This window comes from Pollachius pollachius, assembly GCF_949987615.1.
Source record: "Pollachius pollachius genome assembly, chromosome: 11".
NCBI classification, from domain to species: Eukaryota; Metazoa; Chordata; class Actinopteri; order Gadiformes; family Gadidae; genus Pollachius; species Pollachius pollachius.
The window spans coordinates 1,024,186-1,038,947 of record NC_136944.1 but is presented as its reverse complement, the minus strand read 5'-3'; the positions used below and the strand labels follow the sequence as shown (position 1 = coordinate 1,038,947).

Here is a 14,762-nt window from a genome sequence, read left to right as displayed (position 1 = left end):
CTCCAACCTTACCCTTCCCAAGCCACAGCGCCCCCCACCGGACCACTCCAACCTTGCCCTTCCCCAACTAGACTGCCCCCTGCTGGACCACTCCAACTCTTGCCCTTCCCCAACCACAGCGCCCCCTATTGGACCACTCCAACCTTGCCCTTCCCCAACTAGACTGCCCCCTGCTGGACCACTCCAACTCTTGCCCTTCCCCAACCACAGCGCCCCCTATTGGACCACTCCAACCTTACCCTTCCCCAACTAGACTGCCCCCCACTGGACAACTCCAACCTTGCCCTTCCCCAACTAGACTGCCCCCTGCTGGACCACTCCAACTCTTACCCTTCCCCAACCACAGCGCCCCCACTGGACAACGCCAACCTTACCCTTCCCAAGCCACAGCGCCCCCCACTGGACAACTCCAACCTTACCCTTCCCCAACTAGACCGCCCCCTGCTGGACCACTCAAACCTTACCCTTCCCCAACTAGACTGCCCCCTACTGGAACACTCCAACCTTACCCTTCCCAAGCCACAGCGCCCCCCCCCCACTGGACAACTCCAACTCTACCCTTCCCCAACTACCACGCCCCCTACTGGACCACTCCAACCTTACCCTTCCCAAGCCACAGCGCCCCCCACTGGACAACTCCAACTCTACCCTTCCCCAACTACAGCGCCCCCCACTGGACAACATCAATACCAATCCAACCCCGACTCTCGATCACCCCCTGCTAGAGGAATTATCCCGGTGAATAATAAAGATAAAAAGACAAACCTCCCCGCACCCGGCCTCCAGTGCAAAGGCGTCCACGACCCCGACCACCCCCACACCAGGCTGCTAAGGAACGGCGAACACACCCACCATGTCGGACGAGCAACGGACCAGAGCGGTGGGCTGGTTGTGCCTCAACGCTGAACCGGGAAAAATATTGAAAGGCCAAGACCGTAAGAAATGGGAGAACCGATGTGATGTCTACATTAAAACCTGGCAGAAAGAGGGCGTGATCCGAATGGGACCCCTCGACCACACCGGCCGGGCCGCCATACACGCGTACATTGGCAGCCAGTATGAGCGGGCAAAGGTCCGTCGCGACAACGCCGGAGCCAAGACGGGACGAACGGATGCACTCGAAACCCAAGACCGGAAAAGACAAAAGAGAATCTTAGTATTAAAAGCATTGGCCTCTTGCCTCCCGCCCCACACCCTAAAACCAGCCCCCTCCTCCAGGAATCCCTTCCTAACGGACCAAGTAACCCCTACCCAACCGAGCCTGACAGCTTCACCTTATCCCTCCCTACCGAAGGCCGATGAGCAGGCCCGCCCACCTCCGTACAACCACTCCCTCCCCTATGCCCCGACCGACTTCCAGGTTCCCGGGTCCCCCCATCTCATGTGCCCAGTTATCGAAATAACCCACGCCACATCTCAGTCCCCGGTCACGGTGACCTGGCAAAGACCCCCCCCCCCGGAACCGGAACGAGCCAAAGAAGGGGTCCACTTCACAAGGACAAACCACCCACAAAGCAAGGAAAGCCCGAAGCTGACAACAGCTCCCTCCCCATGCCCGATGATACCAGGAAGGACCGGGCCATTGGGGCAAGAACCATCCAGCACCGAGAACTGGACACCCCCCTCCTCCAGCTACAGCCAAGCCCAGGCCCCCGAAACCAGGCCACCAACACCAGGGGAAGCCCAACCGGAAGCAGAAAGGATGCGTACGCGGATCGGCGTACCTGGCGCCAACACATTGGACTTGGCCTCCTTCCTGATCAACCTATCGTCTAAAGAAGAAGAAACGGAAGTGACAGTAGCAACAACAGAAATGAGAAGACACTCCGGGATTCCCCAGGGGAGACACGGAAGACACGAGGAAAGAGACGAAAGAGGTGAAGAAGACGCAGACACCGTGGAGTGGGACCCAGTGGGAACGAGATGGAAAGAAGAAGCGCTGGAAAGAATGTCCCTCGGCATCGAGACAGAAGTCCATCTCCTGTCTCGACAGCTGCGGGAAAGGAGCGAAGGCAGAGATCAGAGGTGGGGAAGAGACGCAATCCACAGGACAATTGGCCCGGGCAGATCACAAGCCCGAAGTACCGCAACCCCGATCGCGACCCTGGCCATCACCAGCACTCCACAAGCTGGCCCCCCGACACAACGGAGCCAAGCCCTCGACCGCCGGACGAACCGCGACCTGGATGAGGGTCCAGGACTGATGTTCCCGCTAATGGACACCCCTGCAGGACGAGCGATGTACGTTCCCTGGACCCACCGCGACCTCAAGGGAGTAGTGGAAGACCTTCCCCCGATCAAACAGGGTGCGGGCAAGTGGATCAGAAACCTCGAGCGACTGACCACAGCTGACCGGCTCACCATCGGGGACATCCGAGCGGTCCTCATGAGAGGAGAAGGACCCCGGGCAGTGAACGACGTGGAAACCGCAGCCAGAACCACCAGAGAGCCGGACGACTCCCCTTTCGACCCCTTCCGCCCCATATGGTGGGAGGCCTATACCCCCCTCAGAACTCAGCAGCATGCATGACCGGCCTGAAAAGAAAACCCAGTGAATCAGCGGGCGAATACCTCACGAGAGCCACTGAACGATGGAAAGACGGATTCGGAACCCGACCAGGAGCCTCCGCCGCCACCGAGGCCATGTTCCGGATCGCGGTTGAGACGGGTCTCTGCACCAAGACCCGCGAAGGCCTCAAAACAGTGATTGGACTCGGAAGAATGAACGCCATGGACTGGGAGGAGGCCATTACACACCACGTGAACCTGGAGCAAGAACGGGAGGACGAGGACGTCAAAGAAGACCGCGACCTGAGGAAACGACTCTTGCGCATGGACGTCAAGAAAGCAACCCAGGAACACAACCGGGACAAGAAGGAGTCCAACAAAGACCACGCCTCCGAGATCATGCCCCTCGAAGTGGCCACGCCTCCGGCCCCGCTGCCTGCCCCCAACCCCTTGGTACAGCCCAGCGGACCCCCTCCGACCCAGATGCAAGCCCCTCCCGCTCAAGCATGGGGGCCCCAGCCCCCGCCGTACCCGTACCCGTACCCGTACCCATCGTATCCATACCCCACACACTCACCCTCGAACCCAGCAACACAGACGGGACCCGGGATGTACCAGAACCAACAGTCCAAACAAAGAGGCGGATTCAAATGGAGAGGAAGAGGCCGGACCCCAAACACAAACCCCCGGTCCTACCCCTGCTTCATTTGTGGGCTCATGGGACACTGGGCGAAAGAGTGCCCCCAAACGGGACAGCCAGCGATGCAACACCACCAACAGAATCATCAGCAGCACCCCGGCCCGACCCGCGGTAACCCTGGAAATGGACCGACACATGCCTCAAACCCCGGGACCCCGATGTACCCTCTCTGGGAGGACCCGGGATACAACGGCCAATATTGACGGGACCCGAGAGCCTCGAGAGGGACCCAGGTGGTGAACCTGGGAACGGGAGCCCCAATGGTGGACGGACTCGTAAACCAAACACCAATTCGTTTCATGGTCGACACCGGAGCCACAGTATCCACCATCGGGGACCTGAACCATGAAATCCCGCCCCTCTCCACTCGAACCCTGACTACCATGGGGTTCTCGGGAATAGAAAAGACCAACCCCTTCACCACCCCCTTGCCGCTCACCATCCTGGGACAAACCTTCTACCACTCCCTCCTATATGCCCCCAAGTGTCCCACCAACCTCATGGGTAGAGACATCCTGAGCAAAATCAACTGCCTCATCAGCTGTTCCCCTGAAGGGACTACAATGACGACAGAAGCCGACCAACCGCTCCAGATGATGCTGGTGCATGAACCCCCGCCCCGAAGCCCCCCGTCAGACGTATATTGGATCCGGAACATGACTACCCCGGACGGACTCAAGCCCCTAGAAGAAACATACCGAGAGTGGGCCCCCTGGATCCATCAACAGGGGGACTTCTACCCACCGCACGACCCCCTCCACACGACCCTCAATGTCCTTCGAGACCCAGACGAAAGCTACGACGAACAATGGAGACGCACCATGGAGGGAACCGGCCAGAAGTGCCTCTACGAAACAATGTTCATCGGACCTGAGGGGGTGGCCGCCCTCACCCTTCTCACCCCGGATCAAGAATATTGGTACCGCCTCAAACCCGAGTCCCGACCACACGTGACCCTGGCAGTAGCCAAGCACCACACGGCTATGAAGCTGGGGCCCATGGTCTGCCGAGCGACTCAAGTACGAGAGTGGGCCCCCACCGACAACCCACACATTCACCTAGCCCCTGACAAAGGCTTGATCCGGGTCTCCTTCCCCCAAACGGCCTCCTGGGGGGTGGCAGAACGAGTGGAGTGCGACCGACCGCTCGCCCCTGAGGAGGTCGACACCCCCAGCCCCCTGGAAGCCGAAGACCCCGACGTAAAGATCATGCTAGACGGCCTCCCTCAGAATCTCTGGGCCACCGGCGCCTACGACATGGGGTTTACCCCCCAACACAACATCCAAATACCTCTCAAACCCGATCAAACCCCGATTCATCAGCCCCAATACAAGGTCAGACCCGAGGCAGAAGCAGGGATCACTGCCACCATACAGGGACTCAAAGAGGTAGGAGTGCTCCGGCCCTCTCAGTCCCTTTGGAACACCCCGATTCTCCCAGTGAAGAAGGCGGACGGACTCACGTGGAGGATGGCCCATGATCTCCGCCTAATAAACGACGCCACGGAAGGACCCCCCGAGAGGGTGCCAAACCCGCAGGTGGCGCTCCACGTGGTTAACCCCGACCACCTCTGGTTCTCTGCAATAGACCTGGCCAACGCCTTCTTCTGCATCCCCCTGAACAAAGACTCACAAGACATCTTCTCTTTTACCTGGAGGGGAGAAAAACTCACCTACACCCGAATGCCACAGGGGTACCGATCGACCCCCACCATATTCAACGACTGTGTGCGGAAGGACCTCAAGGACACTGTACTTCCCGACGGAGTGGTTATGGTTCAATATGTAGACGACATCCTGCTCGCCGCGCCTACCAGACAAACCTGTGTGGATGCTACCAAGACCCTGCTCGAAACCCTAGGGAAAGCAGGGTACAAGGTCAAGCGGCCCAAACTACAGGCTGTCCGGCCCAGGGTGAAATTCCTGGGGAGGCTGATCGGAGAAGATACCAGAGACATGACCCAGGATACCCGAGAAACCATCCTGAATTACCCAAAACCCGCCACGGTTCGGCAAATGTTGGCCTTCCTGGGCCTGTGCAACTACAGCCGCCAGTACCTCCCGGAATTCGCAGAGCGAACGTCCGAACTCCGCCAGATGGTCACCACAGCCGGGGCCCGAAACCTACGGGCCCCACTGGAGTGGGACTCAGGAAAAGACACCGCCTTCCATCAGCTGAAACAGGCCCTCCACTCAGCCGCCGCCCTCCAAGCCCCCGACTATACGGCCCCCTTCCATCTGGACGTCACACAGAGGAACGGAAATGTAGCGGCCACCCTCTGGCAGGCAAAGCCTGGCACCCGAAGGATCCTCCACTATCACAGCTCGGCCCTACCCACTCCGGGCCTAGGACTCCCTCACTGTGCCAGACATCTCATGGCCATCGCCATCGCCCTACGGAAGACACAGTTCCTCACCATGAACAACCCCACGGTAGTGCACACCACCCACGGAGTCAAGGCTGCAGTGGAGAGCTCACTCTTCACCCTGTCGGCCGCCATTACCCAGATCCGGTTGACCGAGGCCCTGACAGATCCCTCGGTGAGCTACTCAACAAAAGGAGTAAATATGACCGGAGAGTATCCCGCAGACACAGACGGCACCCCCCACAACTGCGCGCCTCGCATCCTGTCGGAACTCCGAGCACGACCAGACCTCCAAGGGACCCTCCCTCGCCCTGCAGCCTCTGACTTTGAGGACGAGCTCCCCTACACACTCCCAACCTACGCCTCCGAAGAGACACTCCCAGCCCCCGCCGAGCCGGACATCTACCCGTGAGTGCGAGTGGCCTCTCCAGATGCACGGCCCCGGCGTCCTGTTTCCATCACCGTCGGCTGACACCCCACCGCAACACCCCTTCCCTCTTCCCCCCCCCCCGCCTGTGACGTGCTAGTAACCTCTCCAGGTGGGCTGCCCCATTCCCGTCCCCGCCAACGGCATCACCCCCCTCCCACCTGAAGCACCCACGACGCCCGGACCAGGGATCTGCGTTTCGGTACCAGGGGCTGCGGCCCGCTCCCTTAAGGCTTGAGGGCACCCCTGGCTGTATTCGCTTCTGTACGCTTCACTGTTTTTAGCCGCTCCCATATCTATGCCCGCGTCTACGCAACCGACGTCGGGAACGTAAATGTTGTTGTTTATATCGCTGTCCCACTAGATGGAGCTCGGGGATTCACACGGGCGAGATTCCAGGGGCCTTGATTGCCCGTTTATCAGACGAGGTCCTGAGCGCAGTTGAATAAAAGGGTCTAATGCTCAGGTGGCGCCTTGCGACCACCTGCCCATGATGACGCTCAGGACTATTCCATGGTTTCAGTTGTTCCCGTGCCCCGGGCCTACCCTGGATGCCCCATGCGTGTGATTGCTTGTTGTAACACGACCAGTCAACTCCTCCTCACATCCTTAGTGTGTGGTCCTCTGGGGATGGGTTGAGGGGGATTGCCATTCGCTATCTGCCTCATATCTTCGCTATTATTTAGGGACACGTTTCGTGGTTACATTTCTTTCCTGTGATCGTTAGTGTATTTGTGTGATTGTTGCATTTATATTGTTATTGTTAAATAATGTTATGATGGTAGTCCCGCGCTGGAGTCCTATCCCTCGTACCCCTAATGAGTAAAAGTCGTCTTGCGACGACTTGAGGGGGATATGTTGGGGCAAAATAACCTGCTGAGCACATCACATGTACATTATAAATATAGCTAACTCCTACCCTAGCTTAATGAGCACATCACATGGCAGTCACCTTATAATATAGTCAACTTTTAACACATAACACATACATGAGAATATAGTCAGGTCAGGGCCGGAGCCAGGGCCCCATATCTCCTCCCGGCAGATAGTAGACACTCAGACAATGCACCAGTCATCCTCAAGGACGGGAGGACCACAACGGATGAATGCTCTGAAGCTCTCCCCCGTAAGGAGGAACACAAGAAGATATACATGCATACACTAGTGCCTGGGAACCAAGGTCAAGTAAAAACACACAGAACCACACACATCTCAAACGCACACACCTCATCACGAGGAGATACAGCATAAAACTGTATCACTCTGAGACTCTTCACCTTCTTCCGAAGCAGACCTTCCACGGAGGCGAAGCTCCGGACGAACCATCAGCGCTGATTAGGGACTTAGACATATTCGATTTCTCACGCTTATGACTCTGTATAACCGTTGCCACTTTACTTAATAAATCCAAGGTCCTCGTGCCGATAGACTTTATTACCTCTCCGTCTCATTTCATCTGGTCCAGTAACTAGCCAGACCGTTTTTCCCAACATTCCCAATGCAAAAATGCGGATTTTCTACGCCTTTAACGAGCATGAAGCGTTCAGTGTGGCCGTACCTTTAGACAGCATTTGCGCGCTTGGGGATGTCAGTTTCGTGCTGCTTCACTTTACGTGCGCACTTTTATGGATGTAAATCTGTTAAATGTCTTCTGATATTGCACCTTGTGGTGTATCTGTTTAACCATTGGGTAAAACTGACCTGAGAGTTTCCAGTGTACAGTGTGGACTCCCCAGTCCAGCAGAGAGCAGCTTCACTCCTGAATCCTGCAGATCATTGGTACTCAGGTCCAGCTCTCTCAGACTAGAGGAGTTGGAGAACTGAGGCCAGAGCTTCACAGCATCTCTCTGACAGATCACAGCCCTTCAGCCTTCACACAAAACAAAGAGAACAGGTTAGGAACTGTGATTAAAATAACTTACATCGTAAACCTATTACATATTGAAGAAATTGTGGTTATTCAATATTGGGTGTAAAATGTATAACTATATGAAATTTGTTGTGAAGAGGCGGCAGTAGCTCAGGAGGGAATAGCGGGTTGGCTGGTAACCTGGAGGTTGCTGGTTCAATCCCCGCTCCTCCTAGCTGAGTGTTGAGGTGTGCTTGAGCAAGGCACCTGACCCTAACTGCTACCGACGAGCTGGCTGTCGCCTTGCATGGCTGACTCCGCCGTCGGTGTGTGAATGTGTGCGTGAATGTGAGGCAATATTGTAAAGCGCTTTGGGTGGCCAAAGGTTAGAAAAGAGCTATATTAATGCAGTCCATTTAAAATTGTTTTGCTGTGTTTGGAAATCGTTTTTTCTATTAATATTAGTTTTTGTTGCAGTATTATGTAATGTATTGTAATACATGTTATTAGTTCATCTAAAGCATTGTTTTGCGTGTAATTAGAAGTTTTATTCCAATATTATGCATATTGTGTTTAGAGGAGAATAAATATCATAGCAATCAGGAAAACACTTTGCGAGCACAAGAACTAAGAAAGCATTTGTGCGCTTAGGGATGTCAGTTGCTTGCTGCTTCACTTTATGTGTGCACTTTTATGGAGGTAAATCTGTTAAATGTCTTCTGATATTGCACCTTGTGGTGTAACTGTTTGACCATTGGGTAAAACGGACCTGAGAGTTTCCAGTGTACAGTGTGGACTCCCCAGTCCAGCAGAGAGCAGCTTCACTCCTGAATCCTGCAGATCATTGGTACTCAGGTCCAGCTCTCTCAGACTAGAGGAGTTGGAGCTGAGAACTGAGGCCAGAGCTTCACAGCATCTCTCTGACAGATCACAGCCCTTCAGCCTTTACCCAAAATAAAGAGAACATGTCAGGAACTGTGATTAAAATAACATACATCTTTAAGTTATTCAATAATGAAGGAATGTTATTAGTTTAACAAAAAAAAACCTAAATAATTAGATGTATAAATGAATACTCCTATATTCTATTTTTCTGAATATTCTCTTATGTATACTATAATACATTACACGTTAATAGGACACCTACAGAGGTGTTTTGTATATTATTATAACTAGTATGTTTATTCTGTTATGAGCAGAATAGTAATACATGTTGTAATGAACCTACAGAAATCTTTTTCATATTATTTTAACCTTATATTCCAGTTGTATTTATATTGTGTAGTGTGTATTGTAATACATGTTATTAGTGAACCTACAGAGATATTTTGGAGGCTTTGACCACTGGCAGCAGCCTGAGAAGACCATCTTCTGAAGCAGAGTATTTTTTCAGGTCAAACACGTCCAGCTCCTCTTCTGATGTCAGTAAGATGAAGACCAGAGCTGACCACTGAGCAGGGGAGAGAGATTCTCCGAAGAGACTTCCTGATGTCAGGTTCTGTTGGATCTCCTTCACTAGAGAACAGTCGTTCAGCTCATTCAGACAGTGGAACAGATTGATGCTTCTCTCTGGAGATAGTTCTCCTTTTATCTTCTCCTTGATGTAAGACACTGTTCCATTATTGGTCTTTGAGCTGCTTCCTGTCAGTCGCAACAGACCTGTTTTAATCTGAGTGGTCAGTGATCTTTTTTTCTGTCCCAGCAGACCGCGTAGGACAATCTGATTGGTCTCCAGAGAGAGGCCCAGGAGGAAGCGGAGGAACAAGTCCAGGTGTCCGTTCTCACTCTGTAAGGCCTTGTCCACAGCACTCTGGTAGAAGAGGAGTTTATCTTTCCTGGAGGTTGGTGGTTCTTCTGAGAGCAGATTGACACCAGTATCGATGAAGGACAGAAAGACATAAAGGGCAGCCAGAAACTCCTGGATGCTCAGATGGACAAAGCAGAACACCTTGTCCTGGTACAGCCCACACTCCTCTTTAAAGATCTGGGTGAACACTCCTGAGTACACTGAGGCTGCTCTGATATTGATGTCACACTCTGCCATATCTGCCTCGTAGAAGATCAGGTTCCCTTTCTCCAGCTGGTTAAAAGCAAGTTTTCCAAGAGAAACAATGATCTCCCTGCTCTCTAAACTCCAGTCCGGATCTGTTTCAGCCCTCCCATGGTACTTCCTGTCCCCCTGTATGGACTGAACCCTCAGGAAGTGGCTGTACATCTGAGTCACGGTCTTGGGCATCTCTTCGATCTGGGATTTTTTTAAGATGTCTTCCAGAACTGAAGCAGTGATCCAACAGAAGACTGGGATGTGACACATGATGTGGAGGCTTCTTGATTTCTTGACGTGGGAGATGATTGTGGTGGCCAGCGTCTCCTCTCGGAATCTCTTCCTGAAGTACTCCTCCTTCTGTTGGTCGGAGAACCCCCTCACCTCTGTCACCATGTCAACACACTCAGCTGGGATCTGATTGGCTGCCGCAGGGCGTGTGGTTATCCAAATGCGAGCGGAGGGAAGCAGTTCGCCCCTGATGAGGTTTGTCAGCAGCACGTCCACCGAGGTGGACTTTGTGACATCATTCCATATCGGGTTGTTCTGGAAGTCCAGAGGAAGTCGACACTCATCCAGACCATCCAAGATGAAGACAACTTGGAACCGGTCGAATCTGCAGATTCCTGCTTCTTTGGTCTCACTAAATAGGTGATGAAGAAGTTCCACCAAGCTAAACTCTTTCCCTTTCAGTAAATTCAGCTCTCTGAAAGTGAGGAGAAATGTGAAGTGTATGTCCTGGTTGGTTTTCCCTTCAGCCCAGTCCAGAATGATCTTGTGTGTTAAGACGGTTTTACCAATGCCGGCCACTCCAGTTGTCATTATTGTCCTGATTGGTTGATCGTTTCCAGGTAAGGGTTTAAAGATGTCTTCACATCTGATTGGTGTTTCTTCCTTGGCTGGTTTCCTGGAAGCTGTTTCAATAAGTCTGACCTCATGTTCCTTGTTGACCTCTCCACTGCCTCTCTCTGTGATGAAGATCTCTGTGTAGAAGTCGTTCAGATCTGTTCGCTTTCCTGCTTTAGCGATTCCCTCAAACACACACCTGAACTTCTTCTTTAAATGAGACTTGATTTTATGCTTGCAATCGACAGCATCAGATCCTAAATGAGAAAACAACAGATGACATCAGTTAGTGGATGGTGATCAGTGGAACCAGGTCAATATTTCCTGTTAAATTACCAACTTCATGATATTTAGTGGCTTCATTACTTGGTGGTCGGAAAAGCTGGTTGTGAAGGACTGCATGTAACAGATTCAAAATGGTAAGGACTATTATTTCCGCAGCAATATGATTGTTCCAATGATAGTAATAATGATAGTGAATCAGTGTAAAGTGATTTGCTATGCTGATACAACAAGACAGGGCTTCATCACTTCCACTGAGTTGTTCTGCTGTTGGTCACCAGTATAATGTTTAACGTTAATGTGGCTTCATAACTTGTGGTCGGAGAAGCTGGTCGTGACAAAGACTGCATGTTACATATTCAAAATGTTCAGGACTTTGTTTTTTCCACAGCAATATGATTGATCTAATGATAATAATAATGATAGTGAATTGGTGTAAAATGACATGCTGATATAACAAGATAGTGTTGCATCTCTTCCACAGAGTTATTCTGCTGTTGATCTGCAGCTTACGTTTAATATTATTAATAATAATAATAATAATAATAATAATAATAATAATAATAATAATAATAATTACATTTAATAACATTTTATTTCAAGGCACCTTTTATGATACCCAAGGTCCCCTTACAATTCATAAAACAATCTAGGGTCAAGAACAGCAGGAGCTGCATCGCCAACAGCATGATCAAAACAAGACATAACACCCAAGTAGGAGGGGGTAAGAACTGTGAGGAGAGCCAGGTAGGAGGGGGTAAGAACAGCAGTGAGGAGACCCAGGTAGGAGGGGGCAAGAACAGTGAGGAGACCCAGGTAGGAGGGAGTAAGAACAGTGAGGAGACCCAGGTAGGAGGGGGTAAGAACAGTGAGGAGACCCAGGTAGGAGGGGGTAAGAACAGTGAGGAGACCCAGGTAGGAGGGGGTAAGAACAGCAGTGAGGAGACCCAGGTAGGAGGGGGTAAGAACAGTGAGGAGACCCAGGTAGGAGGGGGTAAGAACAGTGAGGAGACCCAGGTATGAGGGGGTAAGAACAGTGAGTAGACCCAGGTAGGAGGGGGCAAGAACAGTGAGGAGACCCAGGTAGGAGGGAGTAAGAACAGTGAGGAGACCCAGGTAGGAGGGGGTAAGAACAGTGAGGAGACCCAGGTAGGAGGGTGTAAGAACAGTGAGGAGACCCAGGTAGGAGGGGGTAAGAACAGTGAGGAGACCCAGGTAGGAGGGGGTAAGAACAGTGAGGAGACCCAGGTAGGAGGGGGTAAGAACAGCAGTGAGGAGACCCAGGTAGGAGGGGGTAAGAACAGTGAGGAGACCCAGGTAGGAGGGAGTAAGAACAGTGAGGAGACCCAGGTAGGAGGGGGTAAGAACAGTGAGGAGACCCAGGTAGGAGGGGGTAAGAACAGCAGCACAACGGGGATATGAGGGGAACCCACGGTAGGGGGTCATTACAGCGAGCAGGCCAGTGGGAACACATGTGTTTTGAGGAGGGATTTCAATGTTGTCAGGGCGTCTCTTTCAGTTCAGCTGAGAGCCCTAGCACCCACGGTGCTCAGAGCCCTAGCACCCACGGCGCTGAGAGCCCTAGCACCCACGGTGCTGAGAGCCCTTGCACCCACGGTGCTGAGGCGGGAGGTCCGGACGGTGAAGACCAGCTGAGGATGACGAAGGGAGCGGCAGGGCCTGTTCTCCTGGAGGAGGTCGGGGAGATAAGTGGGGGCCACGTTGTGGAGGGCTTTGTCGGTGAGCAGAAGGGTTTTAAGGTCAATCCGGTGTTGGACACTGAGCCAGTGTAGTTGGACGAGAATGGGGGTGATGTGGTCGGGGGATTTGGTGCTGGTAATGATGATGTTTAACATTCTTTAACCTGAGACCCCCACCATTACACTACATATCTGGATCAAACTATTTAACCTGATACCCCACAACAACCCCACATACTGGATCAAACCATTTAATAAAGAAGGAAAAATTGAAAGAGGAAAAACTCAAAGAGGAAAGATTGTCTCCACATAGAAGTATGAAATGTATAAGTCTCACACTATGTAATTTAGTCTGAAGAGAACAAATAATAATCTCCTACTGCTCATCAAAATGTGTATTTCTCTGTTTTCAAGATAAGAGTCTCTTACCGCCCCCCAGTGTGTCGGCCAGTTCCTCCTGGTTCATCTCCATCAGGCAGAGCTTTGTGATGTCCACCACTCCCTCTATGGCGCGCCTCCTCTGCTCCTCCTTCTTACCATCCACCTCCTCCTCCTCCACTCTCTGACCCTCTGAGCATTGTGGGTAATCTGAGAAGAGATCCCTCCAGAGCTTCTTCAGCTCATTGTCTAGAAAAGCGTGTGCGTTCTCCTCAGCCCTCTGGAACAGAACAAACATCAAGGAGAACTTTACTCTGAACTAACTGAGACATCAGAAGCATCTGTCCTGGATCCACGTCCCGCTGGACAAGAGATGCTTTCTAATGTCCAAGGAGAGCTGAAGTTAAACGTTTTGGTGGACATTTACACACCTTGATCAGCTCTGTTTGATGCTGCTGTAGAGACTGAGCACTGGTAACCTTTGACCTCTTCTGGTGTCTGTGGGGGATCACACACACACACACACACACACACACACACACACACACACACACACACAATTCTATTTCCCCAGACTTGTAGATATCAGTATCAGTAGAGTCTGATAACAACAGACTGGTCTGTTTTCATCGTCTGTTTGAACCCCCTACCTCTCCTCTCTGGAGGGGCGTCCATCTTTAAAATCCCATGGTATATCCATAGAGTGGTCACTCTTCATGGACACACAGCTGGGTCCAGGGGAGTCTGCTCTCTGCTGCTTCTCTGGGCTTCAACACACACACACACGCACACACACACACACACACACACACACACACACACACACACACACACACACACACACACAGCTTTTACTCAGACTAATGATGAAGTCATGATGTATCACTGCTGAGCTCTGAGATGGACAACAGTCACAGACAGAGAGATCCTCTCCGTACCTCTTAGCTTTGCTCCGGCGGCCATGTTCCCCAGACAGAGTGGTCTTAGAGGTAGGACCCCCCTCCTCTCTCTCCTCATTCATAGTAGACTGGGGAAAATACGTTCCGTCCCATACGGTAAAAAGTTATGAAAGTATAAATGTAAGGGAAGAAAGGTAGGTTAAAGTGTTTATAAAACACGTTAGTCAGGTGAAAGGTTTTCAAAGCGGAGAAAGAACAGCTCCTCGCTGCGACGAACCGTTCAGATGAGGAAGTAACTTAGCTGAACCGACCTCTCAGCGCATATCACATGTTTTCTGGGAAAACGAATGTGTGTGTGTGTGTGTGTGTGTGTGTGTGTGTTTGTGCAGTGTGCATGCGCGCGCACACACACACACACACACACACACACACACACACACACACACACACACACACCGAACTGTTGGAAGGGGAAGTACTTGAGGAACCGAGAGAGAGCGCAAGAGAGAGAGAGAGAGAGAGAGAGAGAGAACAGCAGAAGTAGAGAAGGAGGGGGATAGGGAGAACACAAACAGCAGCAGGGTCAGTGAACTAGTATATTCTGCATTTCTGGTGTGTCAGTTATAGATTGTGATTGAATATAGATATATCCCAGATATTTCGAGCCACAAGCAAGTTGAAATGCCACATTGCGACTTTAATTCAAATCCGATCCAGTTAAACGTTAAGTATTACTGTAATTAGTTTCCACTGCAGTGACCCCC

General features: G+C 51.9%; 1 protein-coding gene across 1 annotated transcript in view; it reads right to left on the bottom strand.

Annotated features, from left to right (window-relative positions):
* Positions 1-13,807, bottom strand: part of LOC307082433 (uncharacterized protein) — a 50,157-nt gene extending 36,350 nt beyond the window's left edge. The window contains 7 exon segments of the mRNA XM_079746002.1: positions 7,702-7,818; positions 7,820-7,870; positions 8,619-8,792; positions 9,169-10,996; positions 13,151-13,379; positions 13,531-13,597; positions 13,750-13,807. Coding sequence (XP_079602128.1) covers positions 7,702-7,818; positions 7,820-7,870; positions 8,619-8,792; positions 9,169-10,996; positions 13,151-13,379; positions 13,531-13,597; positions 13,750-13,799 — 2,516 coding nt within the window. The 5' untranslated portion in view covers positions 13,800-13,807.
* Between the last annotated feature and the right edge of the window lie 955 nt (positions 13,808-14,762).